This window comes from Coregonus lavaretus (genome assembly GCF_964263955.1).
Source record: "Coregonus lavaretus genome assembly, chromosome: 29".
Lineage (NCBI taxonomy): Eukaryota > Metazoa > Chordata > Actinopteri > Salmoniformes > Salmonidae > Coregonus > Coregonus lavaretus.
Window position 1 is genome coordinate 33,133,900 of NC_140016.1, and position 13,812 is coordinate 33,147,711.

The 13,812-nt window shown below is 43.3% G+C and overlaps 1 protein-coding gene across 1 annotated transcript in view; it reads left to right on the forward strand.

Moving 5' to 3' along the window:
* LOC311105078 (GPI ethanolamine phosphate transferase 2-like) overlaps window positions 1-13,812 on the forward strand; it is a gene marked incomplete at its 3' end in the record, with an annotated part of 137,947 nt that overhangs the window by 14,337 nt on the left and 109,798 nt on the right. Inside the window, exons 3-4 of the mRNA XM_084147074.1 lie at window positions 2,622-2,831; window positions 7,930-8,118. Of these exons, the coding sequence (XP_084003200.1) occupies window positions 2,622-2,831; window positions 7,930-8,118 (399 nt within the window). The remainder of the gene's footprint in view (window positions 1-2,621; window positions 2,832-7,929; window positions 8,119-13,812) is intronic.

Here is a 13,812-nt window from a genome sequence, read left to right on the forward strand (position 1 = left end):
ACTCTGCCTAGAAGGTCAGCATCCCGGAGTCGTCTCTTCACTGTTGACGTTGATACTGGTGTTTTGCAAGTACTATTTAATGAAGCTGCCAGTTGAGGACCTGTGAAGCGTCTGTTTCTCAAACTAGACACTCTAATACAGTGGGGAAAAAAAGTATTTAGTCAGCCACCAATTGTGCAAGTTCTCCCACTTAAAAAGATCAGAGAGGCCTGTAATTTTCATCATAGGTACACGTCAACTATGACAGACAAATTGAGAAAAAAAAATCCAGAAAATCACATTGTAGGATTTTTTATGAATTTATTTGCAAATTATGGTGGAAAATAAGTATTTGGTCACCTACAAACAAGCAAGATTTCTGGCTCTCACAGACCTGTAACTTCTTCTTTAAGAGGCTCCTCTGTCCTCCACTCGTTACCTGTATTAATGGCACCTGTTTGAACTTGTTATCAGTATAAAAGACACCTGTCCACAACCTCAAATAGTCACACTCCAAACTCCACTATGGCCAAGACCAAAGAGCTGTCAAAGGACACCAGAAACAAAATTGTAGACCTGCACCAGGCTGGGAAGACTGAATCTGCAATAGGTAAGCAGCTTGGTTTGAAGAAATCAACTGTGGGAACAATTATTAGGAAATGGAAGACATACAAGACCACTGATAATCTCCCTCGATCTGGGGCTCCACGCAAGATCTCACCCCGTGGGGTCAAAATGATCACAAGAACGGTGAGCAAAAATCCCAGAACCACACGGGGGGACCTAGTGAATGACCTGCAGAGAGCTGGGACCAAAGTAACAAAGCCTACCATCAGTACCACACTACGCCGCCAGGGACTCAAATCCTGCAGTGCCAGACGTGTCCCCCTGCTTAAGCCAGTACATGTCCAGGCCCGTCTGAAGTTTGCTAGAGTGCATTTGGATGATCCAGAAGAGGATTGGGAGAATGTCATATGGTCAGATGAAACCAAAATAGAACTTTTTGGTAAAAACTCAACTTGTCGTGTTTGGAGGACAAAGAATGCTGAGTTGCATCCAAAGAACACCATACCTACTGTGAAGCATGGGGGTGGAAACATCATGCTTTGGGGCTGTTTTTCTGCAAAGGGACCAGGATGACTGATCCGTGTAAAGGAAAGAATGAATGGGGCCATGTATCGTGAGATTTTGAGTGAAAACCTCCTTCCATCAGCAAGGGCATTGAAGATGAAACGTGTCTGGGTCTTTCAGCATGACAATGATCCCAAACACACCGCCCGGGCAACGAAGGAGTGGCTTCGTAAGAAGCATTTCAAGGTCCTGGAGTGGCCTAGCCAGTCTCCAGATCTCAACCTCATAGAAAATCTTTGGAGGGAGTTGAAAGTCTGTGTTGCCCAGCGACAGCCCCAAAACATCACTGCTCTAGAGGAGATCTGCATGGAGGAATGGGCCAAAATACCAGCAACAGTGTGTGAAAACCTTGTGAAGACTTACAGAAAACGTTTGACCTGTGTCATTGCCAACAAAGGGTATATAACAAAGTATTGAGAAACTTTTGTTATTGACCAAATACTTATTTTCCACCATAATTTGCAAATAAATTCATTAAAAATCCTACAATGTGATTTTCTGGAATTTGTTTTCTCATTTTGTCTGTCATAGTTGACGTGTACCTATGATGAAAATTACAGGCCTCTCTCATCTTTTTAAGTGGGAGAACTTGCACAATTGGTGGCTGACTAAATACTTTTTTTCCCCACTGTATATTTGTCCTCTTGCTCAGTTGTGCACAGGGGCATCCCACTCCTCTTTCTATTCTGGTTAGAGCCAGTTTGCGCTGTTCTGTGAAGGGAGTAGTACACAGCGTTGTACGAGATCTTCCGTTTCTTGGCAATTTCTCGCATTGGAATAGCCTTCATTTCTCAGAACAAGAATAGACTGATGAGTTTCAGAAGAAAGTTATTTGTTTCTGGCCATTTTGAGCCTGTAATTGAACCCACAGTTGCTGATGCTCTAGATACTCAAATAGTCTCAAGAAGGCCAGTTTTATTGCTTCTTTAATCAGCACAACAGTTTTCAGCTGTGCTAACATAATTGCAAAAGGGTTTTCTAATGATTAATTAGCCTTTTAAAATGATAAACTCGGATTAGCAAACACAACGTGCCATTGGAACACAAGACTGATTGTTGCTGATAATGGGCCTCGGTATGCCTATGTAGATATTCCATTAAAAATCAGCCGTTTCCAGCTACAATAGCCATTTACAACATTAACAATGTCTACACTGTATTTCTGATCAATATGATTTTATTTTAATGGACAAAAATATTCTTTCGAAAACAAGGACATTTCTAAGTGACCCCAACATTTTGAACGGTAGTGTATGTGGGTACTCCTTCAAGATTGATGGAAAAGCATCCCAGGTGAAGCAGGTTGAGAGAATGCCAAGAGTGTGCAAAGCTGTCATCAAGGCAATGGGTGGCTATTTGAAGAATCTCAAATAGAACATATATTTTGATTTGTTTAACACTTTTTTGCTTACTACATGATTCATATTTGTTATTTCATAGTTTTGATGTCTTCACTATTATTCTACAATGTAAAAACTCCTTTGGTCCTCCCCCTTCTGCTCCCTCTCTAGGCCCTGACCACAGGCAGTATCCCGGGTTTCATCGACGTGGTGATGAACCTGAAATCACCAGCACTGCTGGAGGACAACCTCATCTGGCAGGCCAAGACGGCGGGCAAGCGGATGGTGTTCTATGGGGACGACACTTGGGTGAAGCTCTTTCCCAAACACTTCATGGAGTATGACGGCACCACCTCTTTCTTTGTGTCCGACTACACCGAGGTCAGTCAGGGTCATTGTCTGTTTGAAGGTCAGGGTCATGCCCTTTGACCTTTGCACTCTCCTTGATTTAGTTAATTTGATGTGCTTTTTTCATTCTTAGTAACATGGGGAACGCCATGCCAATTCACTAAAAGTTTTTTCCAAGATTCCGTATCATATTGGCTCAAGTTTAATCTTGTGACGTGTACTGAGGATACGAAGAGGCAGGATGCAGATGCAGGAATCAACAATGTAAAGGTTTACTTAACACTAAGAAAGAGAACAACAAAGAGCGAGTACACGACAAGACACTAACAATCACACACAACACAACACTGAACAGTCCTGGGGCCTGTTGCACAAAAGTAGAATTAAGACATCCGGGATAAATGACTCAGCTGAGCTCAATGAAGCCAAAACATGTGCGTCCAGGCTTAATTGGTTGCACAAAGACCAAGCCAGGATGAGCAGACACGGATTCATTAAGCCAGGTGAAACCAATCCTGGATAGGTGCGCGCTCACGGCTCACTCAAATAGACCCCGCCACAGATCACAGATTAACTGATTTACCATGGCAACTAGAGCCGCGTACTTTTCCCCGTCGGAAGCACAAATCCTCATGGAGGCATACGAGGAGGTAAAAGATATAATTAAGAAGAAAGGCAACACCGCCACAGTGATAAAGCAAAGAGAAAAAGCGTGGCAAAGTATTGCAGACCGCCTGAATGCGTAAGTAGTGCACAATTACACACTCACCGCTCCGCTGAAACATCACAATTACAATTCAAATATTTAATTCACATCTCCAAAAATGCAGTTGTACTGTAATTATGAAACGGTTAAATTTTTAATTGAAATGCACTGCAGATATGAGTGAAATTGTGTAAAGTAACTCCATCACACTGTATAAAGCTATGATACATTTTTTGATATTTTTACTGAAAACAAGACAAAAATACCAAGTAATTTTTTGCAGTGTGACTCCATTAAATGTGTGTGTGTGTGTGTGTGTGTGTGTGTGTGTAGATTAAACATGAACGGGCCAAAACGGACATGGCAGCAGGTCAAAATCAAATACAAGAACATTCTGCAGAATGGTATGGTCCCTGACTAATATTTAACAAAGCACAAGCATATATTGTACCCAGAAGGTGCCTGCTCACACATTGTCTGTACTATTTTAGCAGTGAAAAAGAATACCCACAGACAAGGCACGGGTGGTGGGTCACCAAAGGCTGACCTTACCCCAGCAGAGGACATGGCCTTGGAGCTAAATAAAGGCAGGCCCGTCTTAGAGGGGATCCCTGGGGGGAAAGAGACGAGCATAGGTTCCTCCCAAGATGCCACCCGCTTCATTCAAGGTATGTCCTTCCATCTCTACATGGGATACAACCACATTCATATTGAATCAATTTGGACTGTCTGACTTTGGTTTACCTATTGCCTTGCAGTGTCTGGCAGCACTGTGTTCCTGTTAGAGCCACCAGCACAAGCACCAGACGATGCTGATCCAGTGAGTACTCCATCAAAGGCATACTGTAGGCCTGGCATGTCTTGTCTACTAGCTTCAATATGAATCCGATTAAATGTGATAGGGTGAAGGCCCCAGTGCAGCAGCAACAGCACATGATGGAGACGATGATGAGGAGGAGACCATCTCTCTGGATTCCAGAAGGCATGAGGTATCATGTTAAGACTGTGAAAGTACTATTTACTCTACAATGGTGAGGAGTCCTCATCAAAATCAAAAAATCTAATTTCTTTTACAGGACCCAGATGCTATACAGTGGGAAAACCAGCCTGGCAACATAGTGCGTATTAATAAAAGGACACCACATCCTGCCAAATTCCAGCTGCGCTAATTGTATTGTGTTCACAGAGCTCACAAGCTATCAGAAAGTTGTATGGCAACCACCTCCGGCGCCAAATAGAACTGGCAGACATAGACATTCAGTACAAGAAGAAAAAGATGGAAAATCTTGCACTGGAGTCCGAAATAAAAAAGAGGACAATTAGGAAACTGGACCTTGAAATAAAAAAACTTGAGAGGGAGGTGAGATATGCCTTCAATGTACACTGTATGCTAACTGTAACACAAATGTATTAATCATTATTTTTCTTTCCTCCCCCAGCTCCAAGAAGATGACACAGCTCAAAATAAAAATTAGGTATATTCTCGTAAAGTCAAGTGAGCCATGACATATGAGCTCTTATTGTGAGCACACAGGACGGTGGCATCTTTCTAAGGTTTTTTTTATTTTCCCAGCAATCAGTACAACCAAGTCATCGTTATAAGGCATCGCCCTCTTTTGCCCACCCCCCCAGCACCATGTGTGGCCACTAGCCTATATGAAGGCCCAAAATTGTGTGTTCCTTTCTGCTCTGACAATGGCATGCCCATTCGTGCGAGATGTGGTGGATGAAGAAGCACTTGTGCTGAGGAGAGCCTTCAGGCGAGAAAGGGTCTTCAGGGACCGGTTGGACCCACTGGCCTTCCCTGATGACCATCTATATGAAAGATACAGGTTTTCTGCAGATGGCATCAGGTATCTATGCAGACTACTGGGTCCCAGGATTAAGCACCGCACTGCACGGAGCCATGCACTGAGTGTGGAGCAAATGGTTTGTGTGGCCTTGCACTTTTTTGCTAGTGGAGCCTTCCTGTACTCAGTGGGGGATGCAGAACAGCTGAACAAGGCCCCAATTTGCCGCACAATAAGGAGTGTGTGTCTGGCTATCAAAGCATTAGCAGATGTCTTCATCTCCTTCCCTGGCCACAGAAGACTCTGTGACATCAAAGAGGAGTTCTATAGGATTGCAGGTAAGAGGATCTACAAATTACAGGACAACTGTTAACACATAGTAGGATACTCATTACTTTGTGTGACAGGTTTCCCCAATGTCATTGGTGCAGTGGACTGCACACACATAAGGATAAAAGCCCCCTCAGGTGCCCATGAGGCCGATTTTGTGAATAGGAAATCCTTTCACAGCATTAATGTTCAGGTGAACATAACTTTTTGATATTGTCCATTGACGAACACTCTGCATTGCCAGTGATGTGCATTGATTGGTGTAATATTCCTCATCTTATGATTTCAGATGGTCTGCAATGCTGACTGTGTGATCAGCAATGTTGTGGCAAAATGGCCTGGCTCAGTCCATGACTCCAGAATCTTTCGGGCCTCTGAAATCTATCAGTGCCTATCACAAGGTAAGCCACACAACCCCTATTTATAACCATCATGGCTGTGTCAAGAATATCACTGTGTTTATGAGGTAGTAATGATGAGATTTTGTGTTGACAGGTGAATTCTCTGGTGTGTTGCTGGGAGACAGGGGGTATGGCTGCCAGCCTTTTCTCCTGACACCTTTCACAGACCCCCAGGAAGCACAGCAGGCCTACAACCATGCCCATGCCAGGACCAGGGCCAGAGTTGAAATGACCTTTGGCCTCCTGAAGGCACGCTTTCACTGCCTTCACAAATTAAGGGTCAGCCCTGTTAGGGCATGTGATATTACTGTGGCTTGTGCTGTCCTCCACAATGTGGCCTGCCTGAGGAAGGAGAGGGCCCCCAGAGTGCCACCAGCCATGGACTGGGACAATCCGGCAATCTTCCCTGATGACGACAGTGGTCGGCTGCTGAGGGACCAATATGTGTTGAATTATTTTAGTTAGTATGTGTGCTTTCAATTTTGGTTAAATATGTCCTGCGGTGGCAGAGGAATTTGGTTTTTTTTGGGTTCGTTTTTTTACGAATTTGGCCTCTTATGATGTTTGTGCGGTATACTGTGTGTAATACAAGGCTGCAGGGAGGCTACTGCATCCATTCATTTGTCTGTTCAGTTGATGTGTATGGATTTGTCCTGCATTTATTTTAGTGTGCAGACATGCAGGGTGTGTTATATACAGACCTTTGAATGTGTATGTATCATTTTGTATAATATGCTTGGATTCTGTGCTTTCCATCTTGTAGAGTCACTGTGACTTCAGTTTCGAAAGGAGCTGATGGTTTACCTGCTTTGTTTTGTCCTTATTCAATAAAGGAACATAATGTTACACATTGTGTTTTTATATTCATATGGAATGTGTATTTGTTTATATGACAGAGTACTAGGGCCACACTGAAGAAAAAGGATAAAGTCATAAATTTATGAGGCTGGTTCTTTCTGCAGAAAAGCTACATATTGTTTTTATAGTTTTGATACTTATGACAATGTGATACTTAATATTCTGGCACATCAGCATGTCTTTGTTTATGAAACCATACTGAAGTACAATTTCACGAAATGCCCCACATCTGTCATTTTAACAACTGTCCTCCTTTAAAACAACTGGTTACAATATTATGACTTGTGTTTTTTTCCCCTCTGTGGCCCTAATATTCTATCATTTTATATATAGCCTTATAGTCTATGGGAAACTGTAAATTATCTAATGATAGCAACATCATCTAAAAATCATTTTTTATCCAAAATCATTGAAATTAATGATCACAAACGTTTAAATAATGACAGTGGGTCTAGTTATATGTGATAACAATGTATAGTGAGCAGTGAAATAACTATTGGTTTCCATTTGTGGTGACTGCTGACTGACATTAGGGATGAGATTAAATAGATCCTGGAATTTAGCCTGGTCTGGAGCAGGCTAGCTCCACAGAATAAATCTCCATGGTAATTTATACCATAACATATCCTCCTGCCCCCTATCCATCTTTAGTGCAACCGGATTACGGATCAATTGAGCCAGGATCACCAAGATATCCTGGCTTAATCCCTTATCCTAGTTTTGTGCAACAGGCCCCAGGGCTATATAGGGGTGCTGATGAGGTGCAGGTGCGCTGGAGGTGATTAGGGTGCGTTGGGTTTCCATTCCGGTGTTGCCGAGGTGGTGCGCTCAGACCGGTGGCTCACTAGACCGGCAAATCAGAGCGCCGGAAGGGAGCAACGGGAGGAGACGTGACAAATCTGCTTGTATTACATAATATTTCTAACATACTGTACATAAAGAGTTTCTCAGAGGTCTGATTCAGAAACAATGACACAATCTGGATTAATAATTGTGTCTTGATGTTAGTTTTTTTGTGTTGACATGTCCCCACTAACTCTTCCCAGGTTGACAACAACGTTACTCGTCACCTGGACAGCACGCTGAAGAGAGACGACTGGGACATTCTGATCCTGCACTACTTGGGCCTGGACCACATCGGCCACATCAGTGGACCCCACAGCTCCCTCATCCTGCCCAAACTAATGGAGATGGACGACATCCTCAAGAAGATTCATGGCTCCCTCATCTTAAAGGTATAGAAGCCTACTTTTCAATAGCAAAATTACACATACACTACCGGTCAAAAGCCATTTTTTTATTGAAATTCATACAGTTTAATGTCTTAATGTAGTCTGAAATTAAAGCATAGAACAAATAAACAATTGGAGTCAAAAAAGAAATCATGGAATCGTTTTGTTTAACAAAATGTAATCTAAATGTTTGACTCAAAGTAGCCACCTTTTGCAGACGTAACAGCCGAACACACTTCTGGCATTCTTTCTACAATGGAAATAAAATATTGTTCGGAAAGTTCTTCCCAACACTGTTACAGAAGTTCCCACAAATGTGTTGCACTTGTAGGTTGCTTTGCTTTCACCCTTCTGCCCAGTTCATCCCAAACCAGCTCGATGGGGTTTAAGTCTGGAGACTGTTTTGGCCATTCCATGATTTGAAGTCTACCGTCTTGTTATTTTCTTCTAAGGTAGTTCTGACAGCCTGGAGGTGTGTTTTGGGTCATTATCTTACTGTAGGAACCCCTGACCAACTAGGCGTACACTAGATGGTATTGCATGGCGCTGCCAAAATGCTGTGGTGCCGTTTTGGTTCAGGGTGCCACTCACTCTGTGCAAGTCGCCGACTCTGGCCCCAGACCATCACCCTTCCTCCTCCATGTTTGACAGTTGGTGTCACACACTGAGGAACTATCTTTTCGCCTACTCGACGTCATACAAAAACCCTGCGTGATGAACTGACGACTTCAAATCTTGATAAATCGGTCCATAAGACCTTCTTCCAGTCTTCAGTAGTCCACTGGCAGTGCTTCATGGCCCAGGCAAGTCTCTTTCTTATTTTGCCATCTTGGCAATGGCTTTCTTACTGCCTCTCGACCTGTCAAACCTGCAGCTCGAAGTCTTCTCTTCACAGTTGAAACTGAAACTTGCTTACTTCGACCAGTGTTAAGCTGTGCTTGAAGCTGTTGTCCTGTGAGCCGCCTATCACGCAAGCTGTTGACTCTCAGAAACATGTCTTCTGATTCTGTTGTGGCTTTGGGTCTGCCAGACCTCTTCCTGTCAGAGTTTCCTCCAATTTCCAAGTGCCTTTTGATGGTGTAGGAAACTGTACTCACAGACACCTTGGCTTTCTTTGCAATTTCTCTAAAGGAAAGACCTACGCTTTTAAGGGTTATAATGGTCTGTCTGTCTTCCTTTGTTAATTGCCTTTTTCTCGCCATTATGATAGCAATATACTACTTCCTGCAGTACAATACTGTCCAAATAATGCTTAAGATGGTGTAGTAACACAGTCTGTTCCAACGCTGCTTTTATACAGACAGAGGGTTTGTAAGTAATCAACAAAAGTTGGGACACCTGTAGGAATTGTTAGCGTCAACTTTCAAGGCTTAATTTACTTCCATTGGTGCAGAACAGCTGTAAGTTGTTAACCCACTACTTGTTCCCTGAAAAAGGCATTTTTTTTATAACTCTTTTATAACCGTTTTTGGTAACCTAAACTTTTTTTTGGACCTCTGGCAGTTTACCGCTGACCTTTTGTACCATTTCAGGTTATTCACTGGACTTGAACTGCTTATATTTCAATAAAAACTGGAAAAATGGGGGTGTTCTAAAACGTTTGACCGGTAGTGTATCTACTATGTGTTTTACTATAGCACCTAAACCTGTTCACATTTTGCCTATTCATTCTCAATGGGTTGTTTTGGCAAATTAAAAAGTACATTTGCATTATATTCAGGCAGTCCATTTCACTGCCACAATCAAGATTCTAAGTACAGTTTAAGGAGGAAACTGCATCTTTCCATTTACACATTTTCAGGAAAGCTCCTGCTTATTTTCATCCTCTTGTAATAAGGTTTAGGATATCACTTATGACAAGTATCATCATTTATTTATGGGAGAATGTCCTGTTATTATGAGTGCTTTTGAAGCACTCAACAGTCGTTTTCTTGTAAAAAAAAAAAAATGTATAGGATCATGACTGGAAACGGTGTTCTTGTGCATATTTAACCGCGCCAGCCTTGTAGCTTTTTTACTCTCTCTCGCGCTTAGTCAAAAGGGAGCTCTGAATGAAATGTGCTTGAAAGCCTCAGCTCCAAACTTCCCCAGTAAAACCCTGCTGCTGTTCTTTACACAGTACCATTGTGACCTAAATATAGACAGCCCATTGTGGTCCCTTAGGGTGCCTTAGAAGCTCTGTGAAGAAACCCACAAAGTATGTTCCCTCAGATGGCTGAGATGACGACTTGATGACTTTCAACGAGTTTCGAGTTATATAACATTCCAGTGACTTTCATAGCCTTGCCGAACCAGTGATATCCTTTTTCTTCACTCTGTGCCGTGATAATACGTTTTGCAATGGAGCCCTCTTTGTCTGGAGAAGTAAATGAACGGATCCAGCGCTGTAGGAGCTGTACCTACAACGCTTTGTTTCGGGACGAACTGGATCACTCTGAGTTCCAATGCGGCAATTACTGAGGATTATAGGATTGAAGTGGCTTCCTTGATCAAGCAGGTCACCAGCCTATGTAAGAAATGGGAAAACGCAGAGTGGAATGTTTACCTTTTCTACGCTGGTGGCTTGACGGCGTTCGCACTTGTTGGATGCATCTCTGCCTTGTCGTTTGTCGTTGTCCGGTGTTGCCCAGAGTTCATTCGCCAGAGGAGCCATCTCCTGCCTCTCCTCCCCCATCTGATAGCGGAGTAGAAGGAGCACAGCAAGAGGAGCATGCAAATCAACGATGGTCGCATGTCATGAGCCGTGGAAGCCGAAGACAGCGGCCACGAAAAGCAGGCTACACTCCCAACGAGAGGCCCGGAGCAGATACAAACAACGAATAGTTTTGCCACCCTGGAGCCTGATCTTTCTGCACCTTCGTCACTGGGGGTACCTGTGTCTGCGGCCGCTGTGCCTATTCCTTCCCCTACGATTTCGAAGTAGGTGTCGACAACCTTCCGTCCCTGCTCTAGTCGAGTGGGGCTTCTCCATCTGTCGGAGGCATGCGCCAGGCGCCAGGAGCTACGGGCTCAAGTTATCCTGCCTCTCGCCAATCCTTAAAGGGTTCTCCGAATCCTGTGAAGCATTGGAGTGGGCGGATTTCCTCGTCCTTCTCGCCAGCCGTGATTTTGGGCAGCTCCATGGTAGAAAATGTGACTGTTCCTGGTGCAAAAATAATGTCCTATCCCGGAGCTCGAGTAAATGATACTGCTAAGCTGCTCCCGAATGTTCTACGCCAGGACATGAAAATCAATTATATCGTAGTCCATGTGGGTTTTAATTACATAATGAAGGGCAGCTCTGAACAGTTGAAACTGGATTTTAAAGAGCTGATTTGATTCTCTGCTAGACACTAATAAAATACCCATCGTATCGGGCCCTGTGCCCTCTCTGAATCATGGAATTGGACGCTTTAGCACGATTATTTCTCTTCACAGCTGGCTACGTGATTATTGCAGCTCAATGGGTGTAACTTTTGTTGACAATTTCGATACCTTTTGGAAACAAAACCTGTTTTATTAGGAGGATGGGATCCATCCGAATAATTTGGGTTCCTGGATCCTTTCACAGCATTATAAGGCTGCGTTGAGACAATGACTTATCAATGACCCAAGCCCAGCTAAGTTAATCCCTACCATTGTCATAATGCTTCAGCAAATGTACATTATACCAGGGGCGTTGGTAGTAATTTTAAGTAACCTAATTTATGTCCCTCTAATTGCCCTGAATGCCTCTGCTGATCATGCAGCTATTGTATACAGCAATCATGTGTCTATGAACCGGACTTATACTGTTAGTACTGAGGCGGTGTGCCCTAGTAGGAAGCTCACCCTGCACTAACATAAATAACATGAGCATGTCTACTTCTGCTAAGCTTCCCAGTAAAGCAATGAAAACAATCAAGCATCCCAGAAATAGCCCACATTAACATATGTAGCTTAAGAAACAAGGTTCATTAAATTAATAACTTGCTAGTAACAGATTACATTGATATTCTGACTATCTCTTAAACTCACTTAGATAATACCTTTGATGATACAGTGGTAGCAATACATTACATTTTACATTTTACATGTACATTTTAGTCATTTAGCAGACGCTCTTATCCAGAGCGACTTACAGTTAGCACATACATTATTTTATCGAACCCACAACCCTGGCGTTGCAAACGCCATGCTCTACCAACTGAGCTACATCCCCTGGTACATGGTTATAACATCTACAGAAAAGGCAGAAATGCCAATGGTGGAGGTGTTGCTGTTTATATTCAGAACCACATTCCTGTAAAGCTTAGAGAGGATCTCATGTTATATACTGTTGAAGTAATATGGCTACAGGTTCATCTGCCTCACCTAAAGCCCATTCTTGTGGGACGCTGCTATAGACCACCAACTGCTAACAGTCAGTATCTGGATAACATACAGTGAGGGGAAAAAAATATTTGATCCCCTGCTGATTTTGTATGTTTGCCCACTGACAAAGAAATGATCTGTCTATAATTTTAATGGTAGGTTTATTTGAACAGTGAGAGACAGAATAACAACAAAATAATCCAGAAAAATGCATGTCAAAAATGTTATAAATTGATTTGCATTTTAATGAGGGAAATAAGTATTTGACCCCCCTCTCAAACAGAAAGATTTCTGGCTCCCACGTATCTTTTATACAGGTAACGAGCTGAGATTAGGAGCACACTCTTAAAGGGAGTGCTCCTAATCTCAGTTTGTTAGCTGTATAAAAGACGCCTGTCCACAGAAGCAATCAATCAATCAGATTCCAAACTCTCCACCATGGCCAAGACTAAAGAGCTCTCCAAGGATGTCAGGGACAAGATTGGAGACCTACAGAAGGCTGGAATGGGCTACAAGACCATCGCCAAGCAGCTTGGTGAGAAGGTGACAACAGTTGGTGCGATTATTCGCAAATGGAAGAAACACAAAATAACTGTCAATCTCCCTCGGCCTGGGGCTCCATGCAAGATCTCACCTTGTGGAGTTGCAATGATCATGAGAACGGTGAGGAATCAGCCCAGAACTACACGGGAGGATCTTGTCAATGATCTCAAGGCAGCTGGGACCATAGTCACCAAGAAAACAATTGGTAACACACTACGCCGTCAAGGACTGAAATCCTGCAGCGCCCGCAAGGTCCCCCTGCTCAAGAAAGCACATATACAGACCCGTCTAAAGTTTGCCAATGAACATCTGAATGATTCAGAGGAGAACTGGGTGAAAGTGTTGTGGTCAGATGAGACCAAAATCGAGCACTTTGGCATCAACTCAACTCGCCGTGTTTGGAGGAGGAGGAATGCTGCCTATGACCCCAAGAACACCATCCCCACCGTCAAACATGGAGGTGGAAACATTATGCTTTGGGGGTGTTTTTCTGCTAAGGGGACAGGACAACTTCACCGCATCAAAGGGACGATGGACGGGGCCATGTACCGTCAAATCTTGGGTGAGAACCTCCTTCCCTCAGCCAGGGCATTGAAAATGGGTCGTGGATGGGTATTCCAGCATGACAATGACCCAAAACTCACGGCCAAGGCAACAAAGGAGTGGCTCAAGAAGAAGCACATTAAGGTCCTGGAGTGGCCTAGCCAGTCTCCAGACCTTAATCCCATAGAAAATCTGTGGAGGGAGCTGAAGGTTCGAGTTGCCAAACGTCAGCCTTGAAACCTTAATGACTTGGAGAAGATCTGCAAAGAGGAGTGGGAC